This window comes from Tamandua tetradactyla, chromosome X (assembly GCF_023851605.1).
Source record: "Tamandua tetradactyla isolate mTamTet1 chromosome X, mTamTet1.pri, whole genome shotgun sequence".
In the NCBI taxonomy this organism is placed as follows: Eukaryota; Metazoa; Chordata; class Mammalia; order Pilosa; family Myrmecophagidae; genus Tamandua; species Tamandua tetradactyla.
The window spans coordinates 162,314,837-162,324,885 of NC_135353.1; the positions used below are offsets into that span (position 1 = coordinate 162,314,837).

Genomic DNA, 10,049 nt, shown 5'->3' on the forward strand with positions numbered 1-10,049 from the left:
GTTAATTTTTACTCAATTTTTCATCCTACAGAACCGCTTAAATTCTACTGGTGTCAGTGTTAGTAATTGGTTCAATAACCAACTCAATGTGATACCTGAAATAAGACACTGTGCCATAAATTAGCACCACCTTCATTTTCTTGATCATATGAAATGAATTCATTGTTGGCTCAGCGAAAGCTATAGAACAGCAAATACGCTTTTCATACGGCTCAGTAGTAGGAATTCAAACAGCCTAAAATAATGATCTTCATATTAGCTAGTATAGGCAAGGTATTTTACATACCTGGGCGAAAACCAGTTATAGGTCGCAATTGAATTTACCCGAATCACCAGATGTTTGGCACTTAAGGCTCCCCAGTGAGATCTAGAGGCAGGCCTGCCAAGGGCTTCATCCACAAACACATCTCCTTCTATAGACCACACAGTGACACCAGCCAGGTTTTAAAACTTTTTATTTGCATATTAAAAAAATTGTGCATTCCAATAATTAAAATCATTTGAACGAAAAAAAAAATGGCACTCTGATTAAACTGCATTTTACAGCCTGTAGGACATCTTGGACCAGCTTTGCTTTTACTCTAGATTCACTGTCGTCCCACCCAGCTTCTTCCTTCACCAACATGCAAGTTCTTTTCCTACCCTGCCGGCCAGACAGGCAGCTGGGAGAGGCAGGCGCGGCCTTCCTTGTCAGTAGTTCTCAATTCTTTGATGTGAAAAGGGGCAGCACAGTCATTTAAACTTGATCCAACCTCTTTGCATCTTACAAAGTTAACAGCTAAAAGAAGTAAAATAAGAAGGCAATGCTTGTGGAATGTACAGTGCATATTGGCGGCGCACGCCTCATTACGATTCGCCTGCTTGCTTCTCCTGTTCGATCGCTGTAAGGGGTGGGTGGGGGGGAGACAAAAAAGAAAAAAAGATGGAGGGGGTTAAACTATGGGATTATAGGCCTTTCACTTAAAATATCTCTTTGTCACATAAAAACTCTATACACGTAAAAATAGGCATTCATCATGAAATAAAAATTTATACTAAATAAATTAAATAGATGTGTATTTGAACAGCGAAATGTATTCCTTTATGACTTATATAGGAATCTGTTATATTAAACATGCCATTATTCAAGTACTAAAGCCTCGTGTTTGCTGGTTGCAAAACAATTTTTAATTAATCCTTCCCGGCCACACCGATCATAAAACTGTCGCCTCCACCCCCTCCCTTCCTCGCCCTCCCCCCTGGCATTCTTCTCCCGGCCTCCCACTCACCCACCCACCCACCCACGCGGCCACTCCCGCCCAGCCTCTGCTCACGAAGGGGGATGGGGGTGGGGACTTACTTTCTTTGGAAGGCAGTGGATTTTTCTCTTGCGTTTCTGTCTTCTTCAATTTCGACTTATCGAATTTCTCAATCTCAGCCATATCGGGTTTGTCAGACATGGTTGGAGAGGAGGCTGCAGGTACAAAGGCAAGAAGGGGGAGGGTGAGAAAGCCACCCACCCTCGGCTCTCCCGACCCTCCCCGGCCCCCGCCTGCAACCCCACCTCCTCCTGCCTTCCGCCTTTATTCAGGGCTCAAGATTTATCTTCCTCTTTGAGAGGCAGCAAAACTAAAAGAAAAACCACCATATGTCAAACCCGGACGAGTGGGGAGACCGGACCTGGGCGCCGAGCGCGCTCTCCCACCACTAGGCGAAACCCACCAGGGGTTGTAGATTGCAGCGTTCCAAAAACTACAACCTGGCTAGGAGTAGCAAATAGTGCCGCCACTTCAAGCCCCAGTTTCAAGGGGCGGGGATGGGAAAATAAAAGATTAAGCCGAGGTTGTAAAATGTGGCTCCGTTTTGCTACATATTGGGTCTCCCCCAAAAGGCTGCGGGCCGGGCCCCCCTTCCCCTCTGCTCACAAAGAGGGCGCCGCCGCCCCCGCCCTCCCCGCGCCCCCCGATGCCGCAGCGGCGCACAAAGCCGCCTCCCCACAGCCCGCAGCCCGCAGCCCCGGCCACGTTCCCTGGCGGGAGCGGCTTTTCAGCTCTCACCCTGCAGCCCGGCCCCCAAGCCAAGTCCTGGGCAGACGCGCCCCCCGGGGCCAGCGCGGGGCTAGGGAAGGAGGCGCTGCCGGGCCCGGGTGGGTGTGAGTCGGAACAAAGGGCCTCTCAGTTCCCGATCACTCCCCGCTCGCGGGCAATGCAGAGGGCCAGGGGGTGGGGGGGCGGGGGGAGTAAAATAAAGAAAAAGGCTCCCTCGAGGTTGCAGGGCCAAACGCCACGCTTTCAGTTGTCGATTTTAAACGCAACAAAGCCCCCGGGACTCGCGCCGGCAGCCGGGAGGACGGCTCAGTCTCGCCCAGCTCCCCTGCAGCCTTCCCAGAGGGATCGCTTCGGTGCGGCTTTCGGGGTGCCCTGGTGGGGATGCAGGTGAGGCGGGCACGAGCGCGGGGGACCGGAGGACAGCGGGGTAGGAGGCAGGGGCCCCGGGGCTCACCCGAGCGAGGTGCGCGAGCGAGGAAGAGTCCGATCTGCGAAGTGGCCGCCGCCGAGTGCCGGGCGGGGTGCGGCGAGCGCGCCTTTATGCGCGGCCCTATGCAAATGAGATGATGTCACCCGCGCCCGCTTAACTCCTTCGCGCCGCGCCCTAGGACCGCGGCCGGGTGCCCGCCCCGCTGTTGGGGACCCCCCCGCCGGCGACCACCGATGCCCCCTAACCGCAAGGAGGGCCGAAAAATGAGAGCGTCCACCTTCCTTCACAATGCATTTCCCCCTTTCCTGTTGATTTCATTGTAATCTTTCTTTCTTTTTTTTTTTGGCTCTTGGGGACCCGTGCACCATGAGTAAGGGCCTGGGTGTTGGCTAGGGGGGGCCGGCATTCCTACGCGGCGGAGGGGGCAATCTCTGAGGCAGCGACCTACCAAGCCGGGGCGCCGTGCTCGCGGGTGCCCAGGACCGGAGTAAGATGGCCCGTGACTCAGCTTTCAGACCAACCGAGGGCCTTCGCCCCACCCCGCCTTCTCCTTTGTCTCCCTCGCTTGCTCTCTCCTTGACTTGGGTGGGAGGTGAAGCACCCTTAAATGGTTTTAAAAGTTTCATCCCTGTAACATCCGTATTCTCCCCCATCGCTGTAATTTTTGTCAGCACCCATCAAGCGACGACGACACTCGCTGCGTGGAGGGCAGCTGGCCTGGAGTTTGTGCCTCCCCTTAGAAGCCTAAGTCCCAGCTCTGCTAGTGCCTGACGATGAGCAAGTCGCTTCCCTTTCCCGTCCCTTATGTCCTAAATGTCTTGTAACCCCAAGAGTGCTTGCTAGGGAGCCCATGTTGAATCTCAATGTCTACGATCCCTAAAATGTTTAGATCAAATTTAGAAAAGAGAACTCTCCGTTTTCAAGAGAGCTCTTATCAGCGCTGGGACACATTCGCAGCGCCCTTCTAAGTCACATGTGGAAATTATTCACCGTGGACTATTCAGGTGGAGAGGGGAGCGGTTTCCAAGATGGCACCTGACAGAGACCAAGTGACCCGGGAGAAAGGAGTTGCAGACGACTCGCTGAGCCTGCCAGGGCCGCGGGCCCTGCTGGTTCTGGAAAGGCCCCGTTGTCGTTGTCATTATTTCTAGAGGATACAGAGCAGTGTACAAAATATTCTTTCTCCTTTACTGGGCCCCCGGGGAAATAGTTTCAGAAAGCGCTTGCTAGGTGTGTTCATGGCAGAGGCTTTTGTCATGCTGAGGATTAGAGTCCACTGTTGCTACATGTGCCCTTAAAATGCCACTGCGAGCAGCGTGGGCTTCCCCATTTCTTTGCCTCTTTGACTTCCTTTTGCCTGCAGAGGAAGAGGGAGGCGGAGTGGGCAGGGCCCCCGCTCAGGCCCTGCTGCATGGCGGCCATTCTGTTCTCCAAAGGGACTACCGGGCCTTTTCCTGCACCGGTGGCTGGCCCCTCTCTGCTAACACGTTCGGCTGCCCCCGCCCCCTGGCCCCTGGCCTGGGAGCCCACGAGACACAGAAAAGACTTCGCAGGAGGACCTGGGGCTGGTTTCAGCTGGTGGCTGTGATCCCACGAACACCGTTTTGGTAGGTCCTGCATTTCCATTTCCTGTCACCCAGCTGCTGGGGACAATCACTTCTTTCCTCCCCACTTCTCCGGATTACGAAAGAATATCAAGAATATCGCCACCTCCCCGTTGCTTGGTCTCCCAAGGGCTTTTCTTTGAAGAGGGTTAGGCCCCAAGGAAACAGCATTTCCAAAGGAGATAGAGGGGTGGGAGCGTTGGATCGCCTGGAGAACTCTTCTAGTCTGGTATCTGGCAGTTTCTGCCATGTTTAGAGGCTTGAGAGAGAGAGCGCAGGTGGGGAAAGGCAGGAAGGGAAAAAGAGGAGGTGATGGAAAGGAAGGAAGAAGTGTCTGCCATAATTGGGCTTGGTGTGTCAACTTGATGGGACACCTAGAGAGAGAGTGAAGGGAAGGGGAGGCAGATGGGAGGAAAAGCAAACTAAGACTTATCCTTAAAAAGTCGTGGGGCCCTAGTCAAGTCAGTTACTCTTTCTGCGCCTCAGTTTTCTCATCCGCAAAGTGGGATCATGGCTACATCTACCTCACAGGGTGCAGAGAGGGTTAAATCTTTCCGGCTGTTCCTGGCACTTAGGAAGCCCTTTGTATCGTTATTACTATTATTATAGTTATTCCTATATAAGCTAGAAGGTAGAAAAAAATAATGAAGTAAGGTTTTTAGTGTTTGGGATTAATTAAAAAATTGCAAGAGTTTTGTATGTTATTTCTCTCATAAAGTACCAGTAAAAATGAGGCCTCTTGTTAGTTTTACAGCAAATACAAAGTAGCAGCTTCCATTGTTGATGGCTTTTAGGAGTCAGGCCTTGTCATCAGTGCTTTCCATTTCTCTTAGCCTTTCACCTGCCTCCTTTCCGTGGAAAGAGGTTGACAGATGGGGAAACTGAGGCTTAGAGAAGCTGAATCTCTGTGATAACTAAGCCGACAGTTGCTCTCTAATTTTATGCTAAGCGAGAGAAAGTCTTCTCCCTTGCCCCATAAGCTGACTGTGTGCCTGGGAATCACCAGGAAGGGTGGAGGGGCCAGGAGACTTGGTTTTCCACCACGTTTGAGACATAGTAGTTGCATCATAAATAGTTATGGGACTGTGTTGAGTTGAAATGTTCAAATGAGGAAGGTATGAGAACCCGGCTACCAACCTACCACCCTAATCACCCTGTTTTCAGTCTCCAGGTAATGGAAGCCACTTGTGTGAATGTTCCAGATGCCAGGGAGATGCCCTGCCTCATGGAAGCTACCATTATCAGTGGGTTAGCACGTGCTGGGAACATCCATCCTGGGAGGGGGGAGTATCAATCCCAATTTAAAGATGAAGAGCAAGGGGCTTCGAGGGGCGAGAGACCTGCCCACGCCATGCCACAGGGGATTCCAGCTCGCTGGCCTGCTCCGGCCCTGGGCTCTCCCTTGGGAGATGAGCCAAAAGCCGCCTGGGTGCCTGCCTTGCCTTCCTCATTGCATGGGCAGGGGGCCTCCATACATGTGCCAACAGAGCCCCGGCGGCGGTGGCCTTCCTTTAGGCCTGTGCCCACTGGCATCAGGAAGAGGTGTGCGGGGCCTGGGACAGAGGGGTGGCTATTGCCACCTATGGGGAAAGAACCATTGAAGTTGGTGTTCTTGAAAATTAGTTCCATTATGTTTAGCCTGTTAAATGTCGTGCAGAACCCCCACTGGAGTGGACTGACCGGAAGAAGAGGCGGAGAAGGAAGGGGAGCAGAAGGAGGGCGTGATGACAGCAAGGCTCCCCAACTCTGCTTTCTCAAGCCCAGATTGCTTTGTCTGGGTTTCAGGCCCTCCCACCTGCCTGCAACCCTCTTTCCCCTATAACCCCCAAATCACCATTTGTTCTTCCAGGCCTCCATGACAGCGAGTTCTTTTTCCACCTGCTATAATCTAATCCCCTCAAGTCCCAGCCCAGGTGTCCCCTCAGTGATGGGGGAGGGAAGCGAAGGGAGGGGAGGATGCTGGAGCACCAGTCAGCCCTGTGTGTACAATATCTGCTTTGATACTCACTTTACTCCTGGGAATACTCAGGCATTGGGAATGCAAGCAGCTTGCCCAAGATCAAATACTTACGGAGTCTCAGCCCTTCCAGTCAGCTCCCATCTCTGCCTTACCTTCGGGGGAAATCAGTCTTTCTCCACGAGTCACACCTTGGGCTCCGCGCTGTGCTGGGTGCCATCTAACAGAAAGCCCCTCTTCTGGGGGGTGACATGAAACAAGGGGGAGTCAAAGAACACCCCTGGTAATGCTGAGTGCCCGGTGCTGTGCCACTAACTCACCTGTGGACTTGGTTGGTCTGATGGAGTCCTAGGACCCAAAGGAACTTTGAGAGGGCCCTCGGCCAGCCTGGTTCCCCTCCTGTGGCCTCCCCTCACCTCCACCACACCCCCTCCAGGTGTCGTGCAGCCCATGGTCAGCAAGGCAGGGCAGCTCGGGGTCTGCGCAGGGGCCTTTGGTAGTGTCGCGTGGCTAAGGCATGTGGCGAATGAGACAGAGTGACAGCAAATAATCTCAGCAGGCAGGAAAGGCCAAAGTCTATAATAATAATGACGATGACAACAATCAGAACTGAAATAATCGCAGGAATAATAGCAAACATTTCTTAATTGTTTCCCTATCGGCCAGGAAGCTTTTCTCACAGTATCTCGTCTCCCTAAATTGTCCCCCAGCACTAGGATAGAAGTGCTGCTATTCTCCCCCATTAAAATGAGGGAGTCCTAGAGAGATTAAACAACTTAACTGAGGTCACAGAGTGCAGGCTGGAGGCAGGGCTTGAGCTCAGGCTGGCTTATGTAGAAGCGCTTCCCTCCAGCACCCCACGCTGCTCCGGCCTTTGCCCTTTTGTCCTACAGACCAAGATAAAGGGACAGCTGCAGGTCATCTCAATAAGCCACTTAGTTTTTCCATCACTAAAACTTTTGAAGATAGGTATGGTAATAGTATATCATATAAATGAAAACTTTGCCTCCCCCAATTTTCAAAATTAATATTACATTACAGAAACTCATTCTGCTCTTTTTGCCTTCTTTTACAGAGCCTAATGCACTTGCAATAAAGGGAATTGGGAATCCTGAACATTTGTGCTTTTGCATAGCTTTTCGCTCACCTAATATTTCTCCCAGCAGTCATTCATATCACAATGGTTTTTAAAAAATTAGTAGGTCAAATAATGTATGGAAAGGGAAGCCATTACATACTCCCAATGGTTTTCTGTGTTAAAAATTCTAAACTTGGTATTCTATCTGAGAAGGAGAGTTATCATTAGCAAGTAATAAGTGTTCATGTATTTTAAGGCTTCTTCTGGGGCCTCAAAGCTTTTCTGTGACTATTCCCAGATCATCGGCACAAAGTGCTTCATAGCTTTACGGTGAGAAAAGGGAAGCATGGGCAGTAGACGACAGACACAAACTGGAGGGGGATCCCCAGGCAGGCCAAGGTTAATCTTGGCTAACCCTGAGCACTTCCCCTTGCCAGGGCGGGCTTTGTGGACGTGCAGCCTGGGCGGTCACACGGGCCCCGGGCTCAGAAGGGCCCTATGCTGAGGTTAATGCCCTGCTGCCACCATCTTGAGATGCTTAATAAATTTTGAACAAGCGGCTCTGCATTTCATTAAATAGCTTCTCGTGAGCTCCGTCCTCTGCCTTGAATCCCCTCCCTGATCACACCCATCTATGCTGCCTGGGTGTGGAAAGGTCCTTTTCTCCTTGGCCCAGTTGACAAAGTGGCAGCAAGTGGTGGCATCCCACAAAAGGGCTTTTTAACAGGAAATTTAGAGGAAAACAAAGGTTAATGCACAAAAAATAAATGGATACACACCAGGGCTCATAGTGGCCTTATTCACAGTTGCCCAAAGATGGAAGCAACCCAACTGTCCATCACCAGATGAATGGATCAACAGAATGTGGTCTCTCCATACAATGCAGTATTGTTTGGCCATAAAAAAGGAATGAAGTTCTGATACATGTGACAACATGAATGAAACTAGAAGAAATCATGTTGAGTGAGATAAGGCAGACATGAAAAGACAAATACTGTATGATCTTGCTTATATGATATAATAGAAGATGCAAATTCATAAAGTCTGAACCTAGAATACAGGTTAGCAGGGACCGGGATGGGGGCAGGAAATGGGGAGTTCATGCTTAATGGGTACAGAGTTTCGGTTTGGGGTGATGGAAAAGTTTGGGTAATGGATGGTGGTGATGGCAGCACAACATTGCGAATATAATTAGTACCACTGCATTGTATATTTAAAAGTGGTTAAAATGGGACATTTTAGGTTGTATATATGTTACCAGAATAAAAATGAAAAACAAAACAAAACACAACACAACCAGAGAACCATACAACACAAACCTGAACCCTAATGTAAATTATGGACCTATAATTAATGGTACAATTATAATAATATTGTTCCATCAACTGTAACAAAGACACCACACTAATGCAAAGTATTAATAATGGGCCATGCCAGAGGACCCGGGTTCGATTCCCGGTGCCTGCCCATGTAAAAAATAATAATAAAAAAAAAATTTTAAAAAATAATGGGGAAAATGAGTGTGAGGCAGAGAAGATGGAAATTCTGTGCTTTCTGCACGACTTTTCTGTAAACCTTCAGCTGCTCTAATATAAAGGAATGCATGGGCTACTTTATCATACTGGGCTCTAAATGTAGATTGACTTAGCTGGCACAGCTTAGAGGCTAAAGGGTCTCTGTCCCTTTCCTGGGTGCCTGTCCGCCTGGAGGAGGTGTGAATATGGACCAACATATACTCAGGCCGCTGGCTCCACGTGGAGCCAACCATTGGTGGACTTCTTCACCCCTGCTTGGATTGTTCTCCCCAGTTGAGAGCCATTCCATTTGGCCCAGGACTGAACCCCTCTTGTGCAGAGTCACCCCCAGTGACCCCCATGAGAAAAGGACTTCCCTATCTGACTCCCAGTGGTTCCTTTTGGACATTCTCCTGACCCTGCTGCCATCAAGTTTGTTAACCAGCGTGGAAGGTTTCCAGGCTCCTCATCCTTAACCGGTTTCTTGTGCCGGTGGAGCAGCCCGTGTGTGCACGGAGGGCTCAGCTTTTCAACCCCTGGTTAAGTTTCGATCTAAGCCTAGTTTCCCTTGGAGCTGTGTGGCCTTGGGTGGCCACCACCTTTTTCCTGGGGCCTGTACCAGGGGCACGCACCAGTTCTCTCCCCTTCCTTTCTGTCGGTTATCCTCTCCTGGTGGAGGTATGCCTGCAGCTCTCAGCTTACCTGCAGCATCGGAACTGAGCGGCAGGGCCCATCAAGGCCCACGAAGGAGCCAGCTTATATTAGCATCCTCACCCACTTTCCCAGTTCTCTCTGATGTCTGTGCTCAGAGGAGCCTTCCCAGGCAAAGAGCTCCATCCCCACATTATCTTGGCCTTGCATTTACCTTTCATCTAGGGTAAAAATAATAGTCATCATTTTCACTAAAAGAGAAGAGGAGGATGCCATCGTGTCACACAAAAGCCAAACCCAGTACACATGGAAGCCCCCGGAAAAGGACACAGAAGTTCCGGGTTTATACCATGCAATTTATGGAAGACTTCATTCTCTCTGTTGATAATGATGCTGTGGACAATCGAGACCCATAGACACCACAATGGCCAAGTCTGACTTTAGATACTAGAGGCAACTCAAGATCGAAAAGTAAACCATATATTTCTTTTTAGTTTCTGGTATATTAGAACAACCAGAAGGAAATACCTGAATTGTGGAACTGTAACCTATACCATACTTTGAAATTTGCTCAATAACTATTTGTTAAATATTTGTCCTTTGAAATTTATCACTTCTCTGGATATGTGCTAAATTTCACAATAAAAAATGTTAAAAAAAAAAAAGCTAAATCATAAACCTCAAAAAGTTAAACATGGAATTATCACACATACCAGCAATTCCACTCTTAGGAATAGACCTGAAAGAATGAAAACAGCTGTTCAAACAAATGCGTGTGCACAAATGCT

General features: G+C 49.8%; 1 protein-coding gene and 1 long non-coding RNA gene across 2 annotated transcripts; one reads left to right on the plus strand and one right to left on the minus strand.

The window, feature by feature from the left end:
- Nucleotides 1–438: 438 nt before the first annotated feature.
- On the minus strand, nucleotides 439–2,565 carry TMSB4X (thymosin beta 4 X-linked). The gene is made up of 3 exons (XM_077146676.1): nucleotides 2,482–2,565; nucleotides 1,340–1,453; nucleotides 439–881 (listed from the first exon to the last, which is right to left on the minus strand). The coding sequence occupies exons 2-3, from the start codon at nucleotides 1,437–1,439 to the stop codon at nucleotides 847–849; spliced, it is 135 nt and encodes a 44-aa protein (XP_077002791.1). The 5' UTR covers nucleotides 1,440–1,453; nucleotides 2,482–2,565; the 3' UTR covers nucleotides 439–846.
- A 1,261-nt stretch (nucleotides 2,566–3,826) lies between these two features.
- On the plus strand, nucleotides 3,827–7,648 carry LOC143670153 (uncharacterized). Its single transcript, XR_013169283.1, has 3 exons — nucleotides 3,827–4,064; nucleotides 5,226–5,309; nucleotides 5,719–7,648. It is a non-coding gene; the product is annotated as an uncharacterized LOC143670153 (long non-coding RNA).
- Nucleotides 7,649–10,049: the final 2,401 nt, after the last annotated feature.

Bases quoted from the DNA above. Each gene is read 5' to 3' on its own strand.
- TMSB4X (XM_077146676.1), bottom strand. From the start codon at position 1,439: ATGTCTGACAAACCCGATATGGCTGAGATTGAGAAATTCGATAAGTCG. The intron at 882-1,339 runs GTAAGTCCCCAC...CACCCCTTACAG, and splicing joins TCCACTGCCTTCCAAAGAAA to CGATCGAACAGGAGAAGCAA.